The sequence below is a fragment of the Glycine soja genome, chromosome 11 (assembly GCF_004193775.1).
Source record: "Glycine soja cultivar W05 chromosome 11, ASM419377v2, whole genome shotgun sequence".
Lineage (NCBI taxonomy): Eukaryota > Viridiplantae > Streptophyta > Magnoliopsida > Fabales > Fabaceae > Glycine > Glycine soja.
Genome location: NC_041012.1, coordinates 39219322 through 39243528, shown reverse-complemented (window position 1 = coordinate 39243528; position 24207 = coordinate 39219322). Strand labels below are relative to the sequence as shown.

General features: G+C 32.3%; 2 protein-coding genes across 7 annotated transcripts; one reads left to right on the top strand and one right to left on the bottom strand.

The window, feature by feature from the left end:
- On the bottom strand, positions 1-7839 carry LOC114373537 (cellulose synthase A catalytic subunit 3 [UDP-forming]-like). Of its 4 annotated transcripts, none has more exons than XM_028331017.1 (15): positions 7506-7839; positions 6846-7013; positions 6520-6715; positions 5437-5672; positions 5224-5338; positions 4928-5105; positions 4323-4589; positions 3863-4208; positions 3605-3742; positions 3238-3363; positions 2927-3139; positions 2557-2821; positions 2153-2355; positions 1534-1884; positions 1-861 (listed from the first exon to the last, which is right to left on the bottom strand). In XM_028331017.1, the coding sequence occupies exons 2-15, from the start codon at positions 6867-6869 to the stop codon at positions 277-279; spliced, it is 3243 nt and encodes a 1080-aa protein (XP_028186818.1). In that variant the 5' UTR covers positions 6870-7013; positions 7506-7839; the 3' UTR covers positions 1-276. The 4 variants fall into 4 exon arrangements, with proteins under 4 accessions (XP_028186818.1, XP_028186820.1, XP_028186819.1 ...); XM_028331019.1 differs by having other exon boundaries at positions 277-861; positions 7483-7834; XM_028331018.1 differs by having other exon boundaries at positions 277-861; positions 7608-7834.
- A 5257-nt stretch (positions 7840-13096) lies between these two features.
- On the top strand, positions 13097-19582 carry LOC114377477 (protein FRA10AC1-like). 3 transcript variants are annotated; one of them, XM_028336003.1, is made up of 11 exons: positions 13097-13302; positions 13406-13473; positions 14451-14532; positions 14874-14957; positions 15612-15651; positions 16203-16248; positions 17324-17382; positions 17880-17947; positions 18116-18199; positions 18280-18344; positions 19169-19582. In XM_028336003.1, the coding sequence occupies exons 1-11, from the start codon at positions 13247-13249 to the stop codon at positions 19255-19257; spliced, it is 741 nt and encodes a 246-aa protein (XP_028191804.1). In that variant the 5' UTR covers positions 13097-13246; the 3' UTR covers positions 19258-19582. The 3 variants fall into 3 exon arrangements, with proteins under 3 accessions (XP_028191804.1, XP_028191806.1, XP_028191807.1); XM_028336005.1 differs by lacking the exon at positions 16203-16248 and having other exon boundaries at positions 15612-15646; XM_028336006.1 differs by lacking the exon at positions 16203-16248 and having other exon boundaries at positions 17329-17382.
- The last annotated feature ends 4625 nt before the right edge of the window (positions 19583-24207 follow it).

Here is a 24207-nt window from a genome sequence, read left to right as displayed (position 1 = left end):
TGATCACATGAAACACTCACTGAGATGTATACATACAAAATGTGAGCCTCCGAATTAGCTTATAATACATAGCTACACCACAAAACTGGAGGCACGTTAGTATTAGTATTACAAATAAAACAATGCCACAAAGTTTAGTTCTACTTTGCTTTCTTATGCATCTTCTATAAACTGCACATATAACTTAAAAGACACATGACCAAAATATAACAGCTACAAAACAATAACTATAATTACAACCCAAAACACAATACATTAAACCTGTCTTTTGGTCTTCTAGCAGTTAATGCCACACTCCTCAACATCAGGACCAGTGACCCTTGTGGTGAATGGATCAATTCTAACCCACAAGAGTGAGAAAATGGATGCAAGAAGAATGGACCACACCACCACAATGGTCGGTGTTCTGTTTTGGCGCCCCATGAGACCTTTGAGGAAAGGGTATAGATGGATGATCACCCAAAATGCAAAGAAAAGCTTACCAAAGAGGGGTCCCCAAGATTGGTAGCCACTATTGATGGCATAGGAGATGCCGGCAACCACCCCAATCATGTTTATTATGAGAAGGGTTGTGGGGGGGATGAGAAGGGTGGTCCATTTGAACATGTAGAGCTCGGCAAAGTCTCCATCTTCGTCCGAGGCCTTGGAGGTGACAGTAAAGTTGGTGTCAATTCCAGCAAGCACTTTGAGCAGGCCTTGGAAGACAGCAAAGAGATGCGCCGAGACACCACCAATGACCCAAAACTGTTCGTTCCTCCACCACTCGTCGATTCCAACGCCACTCCACCTCATCTCCAGGATTCCAGTAGCAAAGATGGAAAGGAAGAGGGAGATGAACCATATGCTTGCAAGGTTACTGATCTGCAAGCGTAGTAAAAGTAAGTTGGAATATTGTGTCGCCACAAGACAACCACATGCTTGGTTATCATGACAAATTGAGAAACAAGGTTTTCTGGGATGTGTTTGAGTGTATTTCACCACTCCACTGAATGATCTATTATATTTATATTCACAAAGTATTACAAAGATAATCAATCTCCAACTACAATTTACAAGAGAGCAATTTAGTTATCAATACTTCCTAAGATGCAATGAACCTAGCTATACAAAGTATAGAAGGAAAGAGGTGCAACACTAAAAAATGCTCTTTATTTTCTAAAAAGCTCCTATTTTTCTAACAGTTATGAAAGTAGTTTCAAGGAGGACCACAAGAGAAATATAATTTTGGATGAAATAACCAAAAGAATGATTAACTGAGTAAAGTGTTAAACCATGCGTTAATGTGCTTAATCATTTGCTTAGTTAATCATCCTAACTTGGAAGTATGTCAACTGGCATATCCTAAATTGTAGTTGGCATTGATTAATCATCCTAAATTGTGATGTATTCTTCCAAGGAAAAAAATCACTTTTAATATTGAAACATCATTTTGATGTACAAATTCATGATTTATTCATCCAATGACACTACCTATCATTTATTATAAATGAAAACTGATTCATGCTTTACGATGTCTATGAAGAAATAACAAACCTGAGGAATAATGAACTTGTTAGTCAGCAAACAGACAGCAGGCAAGATACAATAAATGAGTAGGGGAATGGCAGTGACTGGATAGATTGTGGTGTTCACATATGCAAACCTTTCAAGCCACTTCAACCTTCCACCATAACCATACCAGATGGGACAGTGCCGGCTAAAGAGAATTTCCACGGAACCTAAAGCCCATCGAAGCACTTGGTTTAGACGATCTGAAAGATTGATGGGAGCAGAACCTTTAAACGCTGGGCGCTTAGGCATGCAGTATATAGACCGCCAACCGCGGGCATGCATCTTAAATCCGGTAAGAATATCTTCTGTGACAGAACCATAAATCCATCCTATCTGTGAAACAGGACAAACAGTGAATTATCTTTTCAAGATAATTATATTGTTAAACAACTAACTCAAATCATAAAAGGGTCCATTTGGTGCCTTCATGTAAAACAAGCAATAACAGAAATTTTTGCCTACTTTATAGTTCAATTTGTTGGATCTGTATTCTGTATTGGATTAATTTGATGGCAATAATATGCTCAATTGATAGGATTAGAATGCAACTTGGGAACAAAAATCAAAATCAAGGGACATTAAGCATAAGATGACACCGCACCTCACTTCCCCAATCAGTTTTATCCTCATAACCACAGCTGATAACATGAATAGCCTCCTTAAGAAGAGTTTCTGGAGTAGCAGACTGAGGAACACCACCATTCTCCATAAGCGTAGAGGCAACAAAGACAGCAGACTGACCAAACCTTTTCTCAAGACTCATTTGTGACATAAGTAGTGATTTTTCATCATCAAATCCAGTACCTAAAAACATATGTATGAGAAGTAAAGGTCTAATTAATTGGAAGCAACTAAATTAATTGCTAAGCAAATACCCCCAAAGAGTTGTTTTAAAAGCACGAAAATTGCACATTTGATGAAAAATAATTTGAATGATTGACCAAGCAATGCAATGAAAACAGAAGGCAGAAGCCAACTTTAAAAAAAAAATAACAATAGACGTGCCTTCTACTCCTTCTTCTATATCCTCTAGATTAAAAATAGGCACAGTTGGGTCAACATGCTTGTTAGATTTTTTCTTGTCTGTTCCTTTCTTGCTAGATTTTGAACTCTTCTTCCGATTTCCACCACAGAGTGATGATAACAACCCAGGCTTTTTGTGCTTGGGTTTAAGAGGAGGTTCATAACCATATAAAGCTGTCCTATTGAAGACACATCCAGTACCCACATAAACAGGACCTTGAATGCCATCCAAACCTCTCAAGTTTATCTGTTCCACAAGACAAAAAAGTATCAAACAGGTTAAATCTCATAAAGGCCACAAGAAACAAAAAACAGTAACAGAAATCAGATGAACATGGCATAAGATACTTACATCAAAGAAAACTGTATTACGATTGGCATATCGATCATTCCTATCAATACCATCAAACCTCTGTGGAAACTGGACATAGCAAACATGTTTACCAAGGTTTGGATCCATCATAAAGCACATAGCTTCCCTCAAGGCCTTGCTGTTGTTTATGTAGTGATCACAATCAAGATTCAATAAGAAAGGTCCATTGGTAAGGACTGCAGATACTCGAACCTGCAAGTTATATAAATCACAACCAGTAAGAGGGTTATATTTGGGAACATGTGTGGACATAAGTAGCTTTCACATTTTATATTGTTAATGATACTCACAAGTGCATTCATGGCACCAGCTTTCTTATGATGTTGGAACCCTGGACGCTTTTCACGAGAAACATAGACTAAACGTGGAAGTTCATTACCCTCAGTGTCAAGTCCTCCACTTTGGCCCAAGAAAACCTGCAGATATAAAAAATGTAATCTTAGTTAATGACTTGCTTGTGTAATTAGCAACAGAAAGAAATTTACATAAATATATTCCGCAAGGGTAAAATGTAGAAACAATTGGTTACACTCATGATTTCAGTACTCTCAAGTCTTAACATTGTAAGACGTACTCTATAGTCTATAAAGTAAGACAATTTGAGAAATGATTCCAAAGCTAATAAATGACCTACAGTTTGTAAAGAATTCAACCAACCTGAATCATTCCTGGATGGTCTCTGATGTTATTTCCAGGCCACGGGGTACCATCTTGCATCACCCATCCTTCTTCAGGAACTTTCTGTGCCTTTGCAACAAGTCCATTAACACGAACTTTAAACTCCTCATATTCTCTCTGAAACATAAATGGGAAATAATATTAAAAGATGCTCTTATGAAATCCAAAACTCATGCAATTAGCGGAAATGCATGCCTAGCCAGCAGAATAATCCATTTGTAACTCAATCTATATTACCTTCATTGCTCTACGATCCTTGACAAATGATGGATGAACCTTATCTTTCAAGTAGTCAATCTTTTGAGCAAAATACCACTCAGGTGCACGGGGTTCAATGCTATACTTCTTGCTAAAAGGAACCCATTTCCTTGCAAATTCTGATGTCTCAGCAAGTGCTTCAAATGTCAACATAGCAGCACCATCATCTGACACATAGCAGGAGACCTTATCCACTGGATAGTCAACTGCAAGAATAGATAGTACGGTATTGGCAGTCACAAGTGGGGGCTCCTTTAATGGGTCAACAGTACTGACGAAAATGTCAACAGCAGCTAGTTGCGATGGTTCTCCTTCTTGATCATACCTGAAACTCACATGATTTTGATTTCAAAAGAATATCAGATTGAAAAAGAAAAATACATGCCATATGTCATGATTTCCTGGTGCAGAAAAATGGTGAAGTTCAGAAAGGCCCTACCTTAGTGCAAGCCTGTCGAGATATGTTTCACGGTTTACAGGAAGCCACTTGGGGAATTGATCCAATATCCAAGATATGGCAAACCAAATCTCACATATAACTGATACCAACCACAATGGATAGGCATTGGGCACTGGATTCGTTATCCGATAATGCAAGAAAATGCAAAGGATAACCAGCCGCAGCATAATGACCATACGATATGGATTTATCCTAGATGATGGAATAGAAACCTTCCTGGAAAGAGGCTGTCGAGCTTCATCATTCCTGCATAAAAAGAAGACTATGCTCACATACAAGAGACTCTCAAAAGGTTTTTCTTATTCCACAGAAGAAAACTATAATTAGTATTTTACAACAGTGTTAATTAGCAAACCTTCCCTTGGTATCAGTATGAATCTCATTATATATTATCATATCATATTGTTAACTGGTAGAGCAATACATGACATTAAAAATATGCACTTGATAACAGTAAATATGGTATGATAAAGCATACATGACATTAAAAATATGCACTTGATACTGGTAGAGAATGAGTAAAGAAGCTTACAATACAACTAGAGCAGCAATGATTCTTACAAACAAATAAAGTAAATACTCACAACAAGGAATCATCCACAAGCACATCAGTACTAGCATCAACATCTCCAGCTCCTCTTTCAGAAGCCGCCAGGCCTGTGCTCATTGGAACAACATTCTTTTCTTGCTTCATCTTCCAGCCATCAACTCTTTCTTTCCATGCAACATTACCCAATCCTGGATCCCCGGCCCTGATATTTGCTGCACAAGAATATAACCAAGTACTTCAAATCACAACCGGATAGCTAGATAAAGAAAAGTAGCAAGCAAATATCTCAATAGATGAGAATGTGCATAGTGAGAAGGAGCAGAGAGATACGAGATTGATTAATGTCAGATGAATATGGAATATTATGGACACGCTTTCCGCCACCAACTGCAGGAGATGCCATTGAGAGCCTCTCGGGTGAGGCTGCAGACAACTCTCCAGATACCTGAAATAAAAGATATGTCAAATTTCATCAGAGACTCAGAATTGAAGGCAAAAGTTGGAAAAGACTATGACTATCATGTAGGAAGCTAACTGAATGACCTCTTGTCCACTGGTCAGTAGAGGAATGTGGTTGTGAGAAACATCCTTATCATAATTTGGAGCACCAACCTCCTCTCCTCGTGAGTATGTCAATTGCCAGCTCAACATGCGCTCTGAAATCTTCTGCTTTTGGTTTTGGTTTTGATTTTGATTTTCTGAATCATAATTGAAGTCGCTGGCACCATCAGCAGCAGGAGCACCATCCTCTTCCATGTCTCCAAGAATTGCAGGACTTCCTGGAATCATTTAAATAAGTAGTTTGATCACTATATAGAGTCAGAAAGTAGAAGTTCTTTAAATATTGACCATAGATTGCAGAACAAAACAGAAGGTGTGAAATCATGAAAATTTTTAAGTAGTGTACCGTGCAAGAATAGCATATATCTCGCAACTCTAAAATCCTCATGACTAAAGCAAAAGGAAGGGAAAACAGAATTCTTAACCTAAGCATTTTATGGTTATCTATTGAAGTTTCATTTGCACTATATGTGGGAAAAAAAAAAAGAGCCTAGAATAAGTTAACAACCAAGAATCCAGTCCCTTCCAAACCCCACTAACATTTTGCAAAATAGAAAACAACAATGCAAGTCCATTTGATCAGGGAACTACAATCACAAGGATAATTAAATTATTTGGAAAATTTAACAACGCACAAATCATAAATGTAATCTTCAATATACTATACATCCACTCAGCAGATTTGGCTTGAAGAAAATGGTAATACCCCCCAGGGTAGTAAATAGTGACAGTATGAGTGTGGTCAACATGTAACCAAAACTGCCTCACTAGTTCACTCCTAGAGTGTACTAAGGTTACATGCTTTGTTTAGTCTAATCTACAGAGTTTGCCTGTACCCACAGTTATAAGAGTTCAAATTCAGTAGTTTATTGAGTAAATGTTTTGAAGCAAAAGCATATGTCTCTCATTTGGTTCAAAGGAATTTCAAATCACATGCTACCCAATTCATTAACATTCAAATTTTGAATCTTCCATTGCTATAGTCATTTGCAGCTTCCCCAGTTGCACTGTACGAGTGAAAATTAACACAAGACATATAACACAGTCTAGGTTAGTTTCATTTACCCTTGTGCCTCTTGTACCGGGTTTTGCACTGGGGGCAAGACTGATTCCCATCCTTCCTTTCATACTCATAGCAAGGCCTGCAGACAGGGAAAGCACAAACGTCGCACGCAACGAACGGTTCACCATCCACAGTCTTCCCAACACCATCACTACAAATCTGGCACACTTGGGCACCCAATGCTGTCACTGGTTTTGCCTGAATAATGGAAATGGCATAAAAAAAACATCATCAGGCATCAACCAACAACCATTTCACACCCAACAACATCACAAAACATTGGAAGAAATCAAGAAATCAAACAGAAAACTTATTTATATATACTCACCCCAGCTTCCCCTTCCGACTCCATAGGACCCTCTCTACTTAACTCTTCTCAACAAGGGATCAAAAGGTGGTAGTAATAGTAGTAGTAGTAGTTCAAGCCACACTCATCACTTTCAACACTTTCTGATAGCTGAGAAGATCAATTTGGAAGACTCCCTTTATTCTTAATCTGTAGATAATGAAGCTATTATCACAAAAGAAAATAAAAAATTCTAGTTTTTAACAAGCATTCTCAACAGTTTGCAAAGTGAAGACAAAAAACATAAACTTGTGATCTCAAATTGAAGCTATAATCATACACACAAAAAGAATAGTTTTTAACAACCATTCTAAGCAGTTTGCAAAGTGGAAACAAGAAAAAGAACTTCTGATCTCAAATTTTGTTACGTAGATGAGAAAAGGCTAAGAGAAAATGAAAAGGGTGACAGATTCTAAATAATGAAGTCTCCTTTGTGTACATGGCTGAGAAAACAAAGCACTTTTCCCATTACCAACAACAATAAAAAAAAAAAAAAAGAACAAAGAAAAAGTTCAGTTTCTTTGAGATTCTCGCATGATCAAAACAGTGAACAGATATCCACTATCTACTTCAAAAACAAAGACCATGCGATAAAACTTCATATGCACACAAAAACCACCTCAAAAAACCAATATTTTCTACCAGTTTCCGCTGCAAACAGACAGATCAAAGAGAATCCGAACAACCCCAGATGAATTTTCACGCAATGAAGCCAAATAACACAAACATCTCCAAACTTTATACCTCCCAAATGACAAAACCAAACACCCCACTTCACCAAAATGACAAATAAATAGAGAGAGAGAGAGAGTCAGATCGTTAACTGAATGAGAGAGAAAAGAAAAAGGAGATGAAAACAATGGATAACTGTCTCTCTCCCCCGAGAAAGGTTGAAGTGTTTTGTTTTTGTCAAATTGTATTGTGAGTGATGATAATGATAATATCATAATAATGGCTGTGTGTGTATAGTGTAATAGCTGTAAATGAATTAGAGAGAAAATGAAAGGCTTTTAAGAAGAGGAAAAGCACAACGGCACTACAACTAGTACACTACCACCGACACGTAACCTGAAATCATATACACAAACATTTATCCCAACATCTATTCTCAGAAAATCTTAATATTAGTAAATAAATAACTTTGGTCAAATAAAATATGATATATAGTGGCATGGTATAATAATAAAGTATAGTGTCTCCTAAAAAAATAATAAAGTATAGTGTGCACTGAGCAGTAATTATTATAATATAATTTATTAATAATATAATAATGGAACTTTTTTATATGTTTTTTTCCTTTCTAAAAGTCTTGTTGTTCAGAGTCCAGAATCCAGATGGGGAAACTGACAAGGTTTTTTTTTGTAAGTAAGAAAATGTTAACGTTACGGTTAAAAGATGATAAAGAAAATAGAAAAGGAAAAAAATATCGATGTATTTACTTTTATTTTATTTGATTAGAAATAAATGGAAATTTTGGTTTTTAACTTTTAAAAGTAAATTTATTTTCTTTTTTCTTTTTAGTTCGCAATTTATTTATTTTCTTTCTCGGAAATAAAAATTTATGCTGTAAATTATGAAAGAAAAACATTTTATATGTAGAAGTTATCATCTAGTAATGAAAAATTATCATATAATAAATTTATTGATTCTATAAACTAAAAATCATTTTTTAATTTTTAACTGATTAACCTTGTAAATTGTAGTATTTTGAAATTAAACTCGCTTTAAAAAATTAAAAAAAAATGAACTCGAAGTGAAGTGTTGAAGTTTCCAAAGTGTACTTTAGTTTTTGACTATGTTTTTTGTCTGTGACTCAAGACTCAAGACTCGAGACCGTTAACTAGGTAACGTTGGTTTTGAAAACGTAAAGAGTTTTCTTTTTTTTATATTAAAAAAAAAGGAAAACTTAAAGAGAACTCTACCAAAAGAAAAATCAATGGACTTGGGCCACTGTTTATAAGTAGAAAACCCTCCTCTTATGTATGTTGTTTTCAGACTTTCACTTTCTTTCTTTCCTTTTAAAATATTTATTTTGCTGGATTAGAGTTCATGCTATTTTTAATTCACTAGGTCACAGATTAAGTGCATGCTTGAATGAGCATTACTAAAATTAATTCTGAATCGAATTCATTTTATAAAATTGATTTTGATTAAAATTAATTTTAAAATGATATAATTTATTTTTAAATATTTTTATTATAAAATAAAGTTAGAAATATTTGATAGTTAGAGTGTAAAAAGATGTTTTAATTGGATGGTTTGTGTCTCTCAGTCACCAAGGAACATTGCCGAAACAAAGGGGTGCCGATGATGTCATAATTTTTTTATTTGCTGTTAAAAAATAATTTTTATCTTTATATATATTAAAAGAAGTAGGTGATGATAGTTTTGAAAAAAAATGTTTGCAATAATGATATTAAAAAAAACAATGGGCTTTAATTGATTTTAAAAAAAAGAATCAAACCAAAATTAATTAGTATAAAAACTTTTTTATTGGAAATTAGGAATTAATGACAATTCCTTAAAAACATCTATAGACAATTAAATTAAATGGAGTTAAAACGTGTCATTTAAAATTTAAAATGTTGAAGTTGTACTTTTTCTTTTTAATGGATATGATTTTGTTTCATATACCTTATAATTATCACTAAAAATATATAATTAATTCATGTAATTCATTATTATTCTACTTTTTTTCATTTCATTGATTTTAAATAAATTGCTATACAATGACAAGTGTAATCCTCCAAAGGACAGAATTACACACAAAAAAAATTACTTATATATGTCTCTCGAATATGTAAGTATATTTTTTGTAATGATTTTCTTTTATTTTTAATTACTATAATAGTATTCTTTTTTGTTGGCAAGAAATATGTTGAATTTTTTTAAGCATCGAGACACACACACATATATATAAAGAAAGAAAGTAGGTGTGGTTATTTTTGTAAATATATATCATTCTAACGCATAAATGTAGGCTAAATTAATAATTTAATTAAAAAATGTATTAACTTAATATATTAATAACGTGGGCATAAATTGTATAATGATATTTATTTTATTTTATTTTCTATTTTTTAGTGAAGTGTTATGTTATACTTATTCTTAACTTTGTTTATTATTTAAAATAGTCATTTTAAAAATATTTCATGAAAAATAATAATTAAAATTTAATTGCAGTTTACATGATAATATTTTAAATAAATTTTAAATGCTATAATATATAATTTTAAATATAATATTTTAAAAAGGATTTGAATATTATGATTCGTGGAAGGATTTTGTGTGGAGGATAAATGAGATTGTATCAATTTTTTTTCTTCCCGTTCGTATTGAATTGGAAGTAAAATTATTTTCCATTTATTACATGATTAGCTTTAACAAAATAAATTATATTAAATTAGTGTTTAATGATAATAAAATAAATAATGAAACTATTTTTAAATTCAATATTATTTATAACTATTAATTGATATTAATATTATATTACTGTTTTAAAAAAAAGGTAAAAGAGAATTTACCTATATATTTCACGTGTAGGGAGAATAACGGAGTTACAGCCTCGCGATAGGATCCTACAACACTAGATGGTCCAAGACTTGGGAGAAACTCCTAATGGAGTTTATTGGCTTTGCGTAAAGATAACTTAACTATCCATTAGTTTCCTATTGCTTTCTATTATTTCCACTGTAGCAACAAAAAAATCAATACATCATTGTTACTGCTTAGAAAAATAATAACTCATTATAAAATTCAAATATCACAAAATATCTTACAAGATAACATCTACAATATCAATATAATTATACCACGCAACAACTAATTATGTATCCATGTAAAAAAAATGTACCAAAAAAAACTAATAATGTATCTCCTAACTTCGTGTCGTCTTTTACTATTTCCTTTGTTATCTTACCAAGTTTCATCTTTGTGTGTTTTTTATGCTCAAATTTTTCATGTATATTGTTATATTTGTCCTTTTACAACTATTGCAACTACGTAAAATAAATTTTGCATCCATCTCTGTTGATGGATACTTAGTTATATTTAATAAAAAAACAAATTATTCATACTAATTATATTTACTGAATAATTTTCATGTTATAAATAAGAAAATATAGTGAAGCAAGATTGCTGCTGCCTAAGAAATAAATCTCAAAAAAACAAAATTTTATTGTAGCCAAAATGTGCCTAGTGTAAGAATTGACTAGCTGACAAACCAGTTGGGAGTAAAGATAATAGAAAGTCATGGGAGATATTTGGGTCTCCCTACCATGTGGTGGAAAGATCAAAGTATCAAATTTTCAAGTTTGTTCAATATAGAGTCTCAAAGAAGCTCGAGAGTTGGAAGTGATGATTAAATTTGTTGTCCAAGGCGGCGAGGGAAGTGATGATTAAATTTGTTGTCTAGTTCATTCCAACCTATGTCATGGGTTGTTTTCTACTGCTCAATGCACTATGTAATATGTAATGAGATTGAATGTTTAACTGCACCCTTTTACTAGGGTGAAGCTAAGGAAAGGAAAAAATCGATTGGCTAAGTTGGAAGAAGTTGACTTGAAACAAAAAAGAAGTTGGATTAGGCTTTCGATTTGTGAAGGCATTTAATGAGGTCGTGGTGGCAAAAAAGGGGTGGAGACTCGCTACAAGTGAACACTCTCTGCTCGCTAGACCATATACTACACCCAATCCTCATTTTGGGAGGCCCCAAAAGGGTATCGACCGAGTTACCCGTGGTCAGGTATTTGGCAACCAAAATGGATTTTGAAGGAGGGATGCATATGGAAAATTGGAAATGGAAGATCTATACGAATTGACAATGACATATGGATTCCCTCTTTATCTAGATAATTTTTTGCAGTTAAAAATCGTCAAAAAATTTATTTGCTTAAATGAATAACACAATTAATCAAGTGATTTGGCCCAAGTGGTTAATATATCAAAGTTAAGATTCAATTATTTGTATATTATTCGAGTTTGATCCTTAACGAAAATAATTTTTGACCATGTTTTACTTACCTTTTGGTTGAACTCCAGATTAGTCAAAGTTATTTTTCCCTAATGAATAAGAGGGTTAAGACAAAAAAATAAATGAAAAACACAATTTCTTTATCATAATTTTGGGTTGCTTTCAAGTCTTCATCCACAACAAAACAACACCTCAACCCTCTCTCCCTTCACCATCCAATTCCATGGAACAACACGCTCCCTCTCATCAATATCCTTATTTCACTTCCTAGACCCTCACTCAATCGCCCCCTTTTGCATCTACGACTTCGACTTCGACGACTGGATCATCATTGTCGACACCCTTTCCTGACAAAACAATGTTGATTTCCTCTTCCCTCTAACACCACCACCACCACCTCTGCAACCCACTCTACCTCTCTCTGACATTGACTCCACACACCTTTTCTTCAAAGCCCCTAACAAAGTGTGCTTCCCTCACAAAAACAGAACCAGATCAAGCCGCGAAATCCCTAATTGTAAGAGACCTCACAGCGACATCGTTCGTCGTGACAATCAATGTCATCGACTTGGTCATAGACAACAAGGGAGTAAAATAAGCCAACAAAGGAAGTGGAGTGGACCAAGTTGAATATTGGGTCAAATTAGTTGAAGGTTTGATCACAAAGCTGGCATTGGACCCATACGATGTTCTTGTCAGAGTCAGGGATCAAGTATTGATGATCTCAATTCCTAAGTCCAAGGAAGTAGGTCGTGCCATTATTATGAAAGATGTTTAATTTTGATTTTGGATTTAAGTTTGATTTTGATGTGCAATTGTGATTTTACTTAAACTGTTTTTTGATTTTGAATCTGGATTTTATTTTTAACCGAGCCTGCATTAATTGATAGAAAATGGGAGAATCATGATAAGCAAAAGCAATTTCACACGGCTTATGTTATTCATTTCAATAAATCAGTTTCTAACACTTTTTAAGCATAAGGAGATGAATGCTATAAGATGACCACCACGTCATCATTTAACATATATATTTTTTTTATTAATATGAATCGAAGACCATATTAAATATTTTATAATATTCATATCTCACAGACTTGCAAATAAGTTAGACTTGTTTGATATTTAACATTTCTATTTGATAGTAAGAACTAAAAATATTAATGAGATAAAAATTTATGGACTTTGCTTTAGGACTAAAAGTGACAACTTTAAAAAAATAAAAGTTTAGGAAAAAAAAACATTTAACCTGGATTAAACTCATAAAGTCATACTGCCTCTGTTTGTGTCAAGGGCAAAAGAAGTGGCGAACCCAGTTTGAGCGCTGTTTTTGTTTGTGTTCCCAGTTAAAGGGCAAAACAAAGTATAAGACTTTGCTTTGATTTGCTTCGCCTTGCTTGTTGTTGTGTCAACCATGGCGTCGTTTGGGTCTCTGAAATCCACCATTTTCGAAAAAGAAGAGAGAAAACAGTGAGTACTGAGTTTCTCTCTCTCTCTCTCTCTCTTCCCTGGTATTTTTCTTCATTTCGATTGGATTTCTGTAACCCTAAAATTAACCTAATTGCAATCGCAGGCAGTATCAGTCGCACATTCGAGGCCTCAATGCATACGACCGTCACAAAAAATTCATCGACGACTACGGTAATGTTTCTCTTACAAAATCCTTAAATCATTTATTATTCACTACCTCTTTTTTAAAAAATAAAATAAAAATATAAATTTCCTGTTTCATGATAAATGTCGTTTTGTTTAGGGTTGATGGACAATAAGGAATTGATCAAACTTGTAGCTGCTGATTTGGTTGGTTCCTTATAATAATAATAATGTCCTATAGCAAATGGATGATGAACAGTTTCCTCCACTGAGATGGAAGGAGGCTACAATCATCCTCACATATAATCAAATATGGATCTAACTTCTCTAAAGTGAGAAATTCACTTCATAGGATAAAGTAGTAATTTCAGTTGTTGATGAGGAACTCAATGGTTGATTAACTATTGATTTTCGCTTTAGATTGATTACTTACTTCACCTCTTGGTCACTTTAGAGGAGTTGAATCCTTCTAATGTACCCCTCTATTAGTAACTGTACCGCTGATTTTTCTTTTGTTACTTGCTAGTTCTGTTTATTCAAAGCAAAAAAAAGAAGTGTTCTAGAGTCTAGACTCTAGAGACAAGTTTGTTTGTATTCTTCTTGTTCTGTCTTCCTCGGGTTAGTAGTCAGAATTTGTTAATGGGTTTGTAACCAGGAGGCTTAATTCGTGTTATCTGCTGGAAGTTTGACGGAGAGATAAGAAACCAGTAAAAGATACCTTGATCTGAATGGCCTATTGGGCAATTAATTTCTTTTTGGCAAACTTTAACAGCATTGTTTGATTGGTGTAACTAACCCCAACTAGTGAAAAAATGACTTTTGCTGTTGCCGTTGCCATTGTTGCTCTGATGGATGTTATTATCTCATTGTAGTTTACTGATTTTCTTAATGCTCGTAGTTATTTTATCATCTTGGTCCTGCAGGAGAATATTTCAGTTTCCAATGAAATTTCAGTTTTTTTTTGGTTTAACTATATTCTTTTCCTGCCAGAAATTCTTCTAAGATTTTTCTTTTTGTGTCTACAGTTAAATTTTATGGAAAAGAAAGACCTTCAAACCTAAAGTTGCCTATTAAAACAGATCAAGATACACTAAGAGAAGGATACAGGTAAGCTTGTTATCTTACCTTATGTAAGCTAAAACTGGTGAGAGTTTATTTCCTTTTCTTATATTCCTGGAGCTTGTTGCCTTGCCATAATGAAATCAGCCTTTTCCTAGCAATAGCAAATGAGCTTCTATCATTTGCTGCATGTTTAACTCTATTGAAACTATTGTGAATATGAGTAAAATTTTTACCCTAAAGATATTTTTGAAGCTTCTGTTGTGAATATGAATTTCTTTATTATTATTATTTGGAAAAAGGTTTGGCCTTCCTGCCTTATCATCTCTTTTCTCAATTTGTTTATTTCTGTGTCAGAATTTTAATGTTGTTAATCCAAATATTGCAAGATTCATCCGGTCAGAGGAAGATGATATGAATCCATCGTGGGAACAAAGACTGGTGAAGCGTTATTATGACAAGCTTTTTAAGGAGTATCCTTTGCAAACATGTTCAATTTTTATTCTAATATTATTTATACTGTAGGAGTGATAGTTTCTTTTATTTATTTATGTAATGTAATATTGGCTTTTGGTTAAATTAGTTGGTAAGGGAATGTGAACTATGCACATGTATGAGATTCAGAGATTTCTATATATTAGATTTCGCATTCCATTTACCCAATTTAGTCCCTCTTCCATAAAACATTTTTATCTAAATTAGCTTATATGAAAGGATATAAGACGTTATTATTGACATTGCTTCTGATTCATGCCTATATAAGAATGACATTTGTGGGGTGGAGTCAAACTAACCTACCTGCAAATTTGTCTGATCAACTTGTTGGGACCATTCTACAGAGCACTGCATCCTCTTTTTTTCCAGATGTTTTATCATTTCCTGTCTGATCAACTTGGAACTTTTTACTTGGCACCTCACACACCAGGAGTTTGTGAATCTATATTTGATAAATCTTTGTTAACTTAATTTGTGCATATTAGCATGGAAGCAGTTGCGACCTGGAGTTTGTTGTTGGAAAAATACTATTTATTTGTTTTATCATGGTTTGCAACTTTGCATCAACCAACTAATTTTACTGTTATTGAATTTAGTTGTACTTGTTTGCTTGTACCTTAATTCCTTTCAAGATACTGCCTAGCTGACATGTCACAGTACAAGATTGGTAAGGTAATTATTCATTCATTACTTATAGAATATATTTTTGTGGGATTGCAAAATATTGCTATCTTTTATGCTTATTCTTATGACTGAAACCCTATGTTGATCTTTAAGAGATATGGTCAGTATCAATTGAGCCCTTGACAATTTTTTCACATCAGTTTACTTTCTGATAGCCATTCTGTATTTTTCCAGATATAGCAAAGTGTACCGAAGGATTCAATCTGTTGAGGGCTTGAATGATGCAACCCTTTCTCTTTGGACATTCAAAATAATGGTTTAATCTATTTTTATTCTAGTTTTTGGTAAATCACACTGGCGCCTAAGGGCAGGAATTTTTAACCTGTTTCTTTACCTTTCTGCTTAAACAGGGAGACGGGTTGCCACTAGTCACTAATCAGTAGTCATTAAATGTCTAGGATGCATTAATGGTCCTCCTGCTTTAGTCTACCTTAGTTTATTATATCTTGCTGGTGATAGAGGGGTTTTATGAAGTCTAGAAACTCATTTTAAGTATAGTACATAAAATTGTATGCTGATAAATTGCATTTTGTTATTAGATTGGTCTCAGGTGGAGGACAGAGAAGGAAGTCATATCTGGCAAGGGTATTAATTATTCATTCACTGGCTAGTATTTCTTAGTATTGATTCCCTTAGTTCCTTCCCATGTCTCACTGGGACTATTTCTGAAAACATAATGCTTTCTGGTTTGTGTTCTTTCCGTACACCTTGTATAATTCTTAGGAAAAGTAACTCATCCATTAAAAGTTGATGTCTAATTTATTCAAGTTTAATTGAGTTTCACCTATTTCATACATGCAATAGAATGTTATTTGTTTGATCAACTAATCTTTTGGGTATCCAAATTTCCTTCAACTGATCTTTTAATAGAAATATGTACACCCTTTTAGAAAAAAATTGAAATGTTAAGTAGAACTTGTTGGCTTTGACAGGATGTTCTATTAATGATATTACTTTCTTTTCTGTACTTGTTGGCCTTGTCTCCATATTATTTCTTCTTTAAATTATAGTTTTTTTTTTTATAAAAACACAACTAGGGAAGATCTTGTTTTGAGACATCAAATTTCCCTTAGTTCTTATGCCTGCAACAGACCTTGTATGTCCTAACTAACAAAATGATCTCTTCTGTGTTTGTCCACACCTGATCATCAAGCAAGGGATAGTAGATGGGAATATAATCCAAACAGGTCTGGATAAGGGTAAATAACCATCCACTTTCATGAGATTAAGAACTAAGAAGAAGCTTTAGGATTACCCAAAGCAACTCCAAAGTAAAACAGCCATTTTAGAACCTGACAACTGGCCTCATTCAAGCTAGCCTACCCACTCTCAGCTAAGTGCCTAAGTTTAACTTTTAAATTGGAAAACTTAAGACTGGAAAGAACATTAAAAAAGACATCACTATCCTCTGCTGGAGCTTGTTTGATTTACAAAGAAGTAAGAAACAGAACATCACAAAAAGAGTATACTTTATTTAATTTTTCAAAATAGACTAAGTGCTTAACAAAAAGTGACTCAAGTAAAGGGACAAACAGCGAAGCTCTTAATATTTGTTGCTTACTAAACCAGGGGACAAAATTTGTCCACAACACAAAATGCGAAAAGTAGTTGTTTAGAATCCTGCTCAATTTTGAATTTGATAAGTTATGTAACTTTGCAGGACAGTTCATATGTGGTAACAAGCATTGCAATGAGAAAGATGGGTTAGCAAGCTATGAGGTAAGGATTTTATTATAATTGATAAAAAAATGGCTTTAGATAGTCTAATTGCATCAATTGGTACTTGTAATTGACCCTACGTATTGGGTAAAGGATATGTTGTTATTAGTATTTGTTTTGTCTTCTTTTTGGAATTCACTGTGCTATTTACTAAAAATGTGTATCATTATGACTAGTTTCAGTGCAAGTGTCTTAGTTCAGTGTATCATATTAATATAACAACTAGGAGGAATATTTTTTATCACACTCTCGAATGCACCTTTTATTATTGTTTGCTTTATTATTATATACATTATGTAAATATAAATGTTGAACCTGTTGGTGTACTTGAGACGTGCGTTTTTCAGCATATGCTTATCTTTTCTTTCTCTGCCAACACTATTCATTGTTGATCATTCTATCAGCAGCTTTGTATGTTTGATGGCCAAGGAGATATAATTTGGGGAATATCTCATTAGATGTATCCACTCCTTTATACTATTTGCTTCATTTTACAGGTGAACTTTTATTACTTTGAAGCTGGAGAAAACAAACAAGCCCTAGTTAAATTGGTAACATGTGAGAGGTGAGCCAGTATGTGCCAATGCTGGTTTTTTGATTAATTAAGCCATTGTTTTCTTCCATACTCGATGTTAGTATTTATGCCATTATGGGCTGTGTTACTTTTTTCTCATTGAAGGTTGAAGCAAAATCAAATTTTTGCTTAATTTTTTTCTTGGTTATTTTTAAATAGATGTGCATTCAAACTCAACTACAAGAGGCAGAAAGAAAAGGAGCAGTTAGAAAAAAGACAACAAGAACAGGATAGGCGAAAGAGGTGAGAACATTGCTCCCCCACTCGTATTTTTTTCCACTTATTGACTAGAAGATATGGAGATTGAATCCTTCCATTTTTAGGAATCGTTCAAAGAGTGATGATGATCTAGATGACTTCCAAGAAAGCAAAGAGAGAAGGCGGAAAGGTTTGAATTTGCTCTACCTTTCTAAGATAATGGCCAGTTTTGCACCATGGCATGACAACCTCTGTATTTTCAGTTTATCATCATTTGTTTATGTTGCAGAATAGACCTGGTTAATTTTAGCAATTTAACCTTTCTCCCAGAAAAAATGAATAATAAAGAAACATCAGGCCACGGGTGGGGTATCTAATAGTGAGCAAAATGAGATGAATATAATGTAACAGAATGAAGTTAATATTCCGTTGTATGGATATTTTTGCTATGGAGCAGGGAGGAAAAAGTTCCATTTCTATTCCCAAGGGAGGGAGGGTATAAGGTTTCATTCCATTTCATCATATCATTTTAAACAATGGAACATTGGAACCTATTATCATTCTGTTACAGAAAACAAAAAAGTATGGTGGTGATGATATTATCAAATGTATGAGAAAGATTTAGAGAGTTTTCCCCTACTTATCCCAAAGCCCAGTTCCTTCAGAGAATGCAAAGCTCCTCTACCCAGCTTACAGCTGAAAGAGAAGTAATAGAAGGCTAAACCTCCTTTCTCCCTTGCCACTACCTTCTTATATTCTCTTTATATGTGAATGAAGAGTGTTTTGAACTGGAACAATGGGTCAAATGTAAACATATATCTTTCTCTCTGATTTGAATGGTAAAGCTGGGGAAATTTGGTTCATCTTTTTTTAAGCACGGTGACACCAGCACACTCTCTGCTTGACTTGCTTCTTAATAGCTCATTCAAATGTTTTGATATCCGATGCTTCAGAAATCTTGTCCTTAAATTTAATACTGTCGCAAGCTTAAACTTTCTTGACCTGTATTTACAGGGAAAAGGGCTTTGACTTCAGCCAGTGATCATAAAATTGATGATGATGATGATAACTTGGATGAGTTTCTTGAGGGGATGTTTCCATGACCTTGGCTGTTTGATTGTCATACCTGAAAAGTGCTTCTCAGCACCAAAGCTGGGCAAATAGAAAAGGTTAGGCAGTGGTGGAGACAAGTTTATGATCTGCAGTAGATGCCTAAAATATAGGAACATAATGACCATGAATGCTTTTTGACAAAATTATTCCCTGTTGTACCTTCCAAAATTGTTTCCATTTATGCAGACTATAAATTGTTTAACATGCTAGTTGAGTTTTGTATTCTGTACAGCTCGTATAGTCTTTTCATCTGTCAATAATGAAAATTGCATAGCAGAATGAGCTGCTTGATGACCCTGAACTCATTTTACCACATATTGGACGTAAAATCGCGTGGAATTTTTTATTTTTAGGTGATAAAAAATGCTGTCTAGCTATCACTACCTGGAAATTTGTATCTTATTGGACAAAACTTGGGTTGTTTTTATGTATTTTTGATGAAAAACACATCTAGCAGCTATTTAACAAGTTATATTTTTCATTAATGAATTATTGTAGCTGTTTTTTCAGTGACCCCCCCCCCCCCCCCCAAAAAAAATTAAAAAATTATTGTCCATTTCTCTCTCCCGCAATAAAATTTTGTTGTCTCTAAATTAATTACTTTAAATGGTTCATTTTGGTCCTTAAATTTTTAAAGGTTCAATTTTGGAAATTTAAAGGTTCAATTTGGAAATTTAAGGTTGAATTTGATCTTTAAAATTTTAAAAATAAATCAATTTGATTCTTAAATTTTTTAAAATTGAATCATTTAAAATAATGAGGACCAAATTATAAAACTGCACCCAAGTCTTGTTCATTTCCCTCTTCAACAAATCCAGTAGTGATGATGCCTTGGGTAACTGCGAATAAATGTATTACCTTTGCCAAGGTGAAGAGTCCTAATTTAGATAATCTGATATCCCCGGGTCCTATGTGAATAAAGTTTCTTCACCTTGGATTGGGTTAAAAGTACGGAATGTATTTACGCCATTACCATCTTCAAATTATAACTTTCGATTTTATTATTTACATATAGTATTAAGCTGGCTTTTGCCTGTTGGCTTGTTACTGAACGTTATTGTCCCTTACCTCACGTTTTCTAACTTGCAATAGATTCTTAACACACATTTTATTACCTCTTTTCAAACTACATTATGTATTTTAATTACCACCCGTACTAAATCAACCTTAAGAAAAAAGTTGGTGGTTTGGTTTCACGAAAAGAAAGAATATATTATTTAGTGTCTGCCATTTTGTCGCTTATGGGAGTATATATATATTCCTCCACATGTTGCACGTAACAAGAGTTTTAAGGATAAGTACAAATCAAACTATGTTACAAATAACAATGACTCTAATGTTTAAATTTTTAATATATATTGCACTTCATTAATAGTGTAATTTACACTTCACAATGGAGATCTGTGTGATTGATTTCACCAATCTAAAACTCAATTGCCTTATTTCCATGCCGGTAAAATTGAGTGCAATTTTAAATAAATTGGTTTTAAGATATGAAAAGTTGTTTCATTGTAATTTGGATCAATTTTAAATAAAATCGGTAAGTAAAGAATATGCATACATTTGGAAGCATTTGACATATATCTTTCCTACTTCTACCTATCTTCTCCAAGTCCCAACCTTCTTAGTGTCTGTTTGGGTTATCGAACGTAACCCACCTTTTTTCATATTCAAATGTTGTTACTTCTCCATTTTGTGCATTGAAATGCACAAACGAACGTCTGGTGCCTTTCAAACGGCAATCCAAACACGTTCTTAATCATCAATATAGAATAATCTAAAATTGAAGATATATTGTACTTGTTCTGCAAAACGACAGATAATCATCATTTTTCTTGAAATTTTTATATCATAGAGAAACAAAACAATTATTGAAGGGGACATAGTCCTCCACACTAGATTTTAGAAAATTGATAACTAGAAAAATAATAGCAAAATCATATAACAATGGATGTAAAACGTTGATAGTTTACTAACTTAAAACTTATCATGTCATTAAAGAATGATAGAATAAGCATGCATAATTTTTTTTATAAATTATTTATCAATTAATTTGATATCATTAACACAATTGATGTATTTTATATATAAAAATATTGATATGTATTGCTGGAGAGCACAAAGTGAAAACTGAAAAGTGACTCAGCAAAAAGCTAAAGCAGATTGGGCTTCTGCCACGTGTCCTATGTAGCTTACTCAACACCCAGCAGCTAGGTTGAGGCGTGCAACTATGACATGCACGTGTCTTCACCTCTCACATTGCTTCAATGCTTCCGTGCGCTAAACGACAAAAATCTCAATGACGCCGTTCTGCAAACGCCGCTACGCCAACACCAATTAGTTGGCATTACTTTATTTTAATGCAAGTCTTTCTCACTGTTCACGGAACAGATAACTTTTTCATTATTTGTTAACATTTTTTTTATAAAAAATATTACATTATTCATTATTTTAATATTTTTGACATTTTATTTAAGCTTAAAATTATTTAAATATTACTCGATGTATTTATTATTAATTAAATAAAAATTATAACCCTTACTAAAAATTTGACATCATAATACTTGGCATTATTTTTGTTATAAAAAGTAAATAGTATACACATTATTTTTAATTAAAAATAATATATATATATATATATATAATTTTATTAGAATTATTTTAAAATTATATTAATAATAATAATGTAAATTTTTCATACTAACAATATATATAGAAATTAAACTGTTTAACCACTTTAATTTCAGCAGTAAAAAAATAAACTAAAGTGTTTAAAAATTATACTCACCTATTTAAAAAAATGTAATTTTAAGAATAAATAATATATTCACTTATAGTGTTGTATAAAAAAGTGTAAAGAATTTTCATATTATTATCCAATTACAAAATATTATGTATAATAAATTTATTATTTTAAAATTATATCTAATATAATTTCTCATTTTTTTAGTACTTATAAATTAAACCATTTTTTAACGAGGAAATTAGTATATTTTTTATTAATTAAACTTATTATAGGCACCAGCAATAGGGACAGGTGGCTAGGTCTTCGTGGTGGGGCCCACGAACGTCGTTTATAATTGCACCACGTCGCGGAACATATGCAGGTGTCGTGTCTCAGTTAGGCGTGATTTTATTTCTATATTTTAGTTAATTTTGTTTAATTATTCGTAGCTTTTTTTTATTATCAATTATTGTTATTATTTTATCATCAACAGTAAGCGGAATAACTGTTTTCTAATTCCTTCCCAAAATATAAATTATGTTACGCCTAATAGAATTTTTTATATATATGGAGTTTTTACCAAAAGTTTGTTCGCGTGGCACTGGCAGTCTAATAACTAATTTTCTTTTTACACTATAGACATTTTGTAACGTTGAAAAGAATTTAATTTAATATAATTATGTTAAAAAAAATTCACTTGGGGGTTTCATTGGAAGAGGCACAACGCACAGGGATTTTTCTTTTGTAAATAAATGAATTTATGAAACACTATGTCAAATTCCTCTTGCTCATAACTCTTGTGAATATTATATTTAATGTAAGTCGTTAAAGTGTTTACTGATAATTAATTTTACAATAAATGTTTAAAATTTATTAAATATAATCGATTGTTAGTAAATAAGTATCAAAGTAAAATGTCTGTCAGAAAAAAAAAAGTATTAAAGTAAACTGCAGGACATTATTTCGCATTTATATCTAAAGAGAGATAAATATAAAATTTAAACATTTTTTTAAAGGAAATATTTTACATAATCTTATCATATTAAAATATACTATGAAAGGATTCAATTATTCAAAAAGTAGTAGACTTCCAAGAAATGGGTATATGGTTGATGGCTAAATCTATGAATGTGGAATTTTGTTTTGTGATATTTATTTTTGTATTTATATATAAGTAAAAAAGTAATCTTTTATTTTTAATATTTTTTTCATTCATGATAACAACTTCCTATAAAGATATTTTAATTTTTTTATTTAAAATTAATAGAGTTAAATAATATCTACTAACTTTCTTATTTAATGTGAAATTTGTTATTTTTATTTATATATAAGTCAAAAAGAAGTACTTACTAGTTTAATTCTACATAAAAAAAAATTATTTGGGTAATGACAATATGTGAATTTTGACTTTTTTTTATTAACAAGTAAATCCATTATTGGAGAGATTAGAAGCATTGTTTTGACCTAAGAAATTTTTTTTATACAATTATCTAATCCTAATTTATTATATATAATAAATTTATTGATTTTTAAATAATTATTTTAAATAATTTAAATGATAAATTACGATCAAATGATAATGTAAAATTATTTTAAATTATCAGAACATAGATATTAAACTCTTATTTTTTTAACTATTATAATATTTATTTATCTTAGAATTTATAAAAATAATTTCAAATTAATTAAGGATAAATTTTTTACACTTGTAGAATCAGTTGTTTAAAATTATTTATTAAAATAAATATTTATTTTAATAAAATAAGCAATTTTCTATTTTTATTTTTAATGTATTTATCTAATTTCTTTTTTTTTGAAAGAACACTTATTTTAAAATTATTTTTTTAAAATTTAAACAAACTAACCCATAATCCAAATCTATTAAACTCAAATAAAACATGAAATTTTTTAACGTTATTCCTTGTATTCTACATTTAGCTACGTGACATAAAGATGAAGTTAGATAAAATTTTCAACAATGTTTCTCCTAAGGTCACATTCTATAATTGAGAAAAGGGGTTGTAAGTGGCCATTTTTGTCAACACATCATTGTTCTTACATTACACTCAAGTAATTAGGTAAAACAGGTTTCATATTTTATTGCATTTTCTCGTTTTCTTCCAAAAAGGAAACATCAGACAAGGACAACGACCTTTGCGTGAAGTAGAAATAAAATATATTTCTTACATTTTCATTTTCTAAACATTAAAAGAAA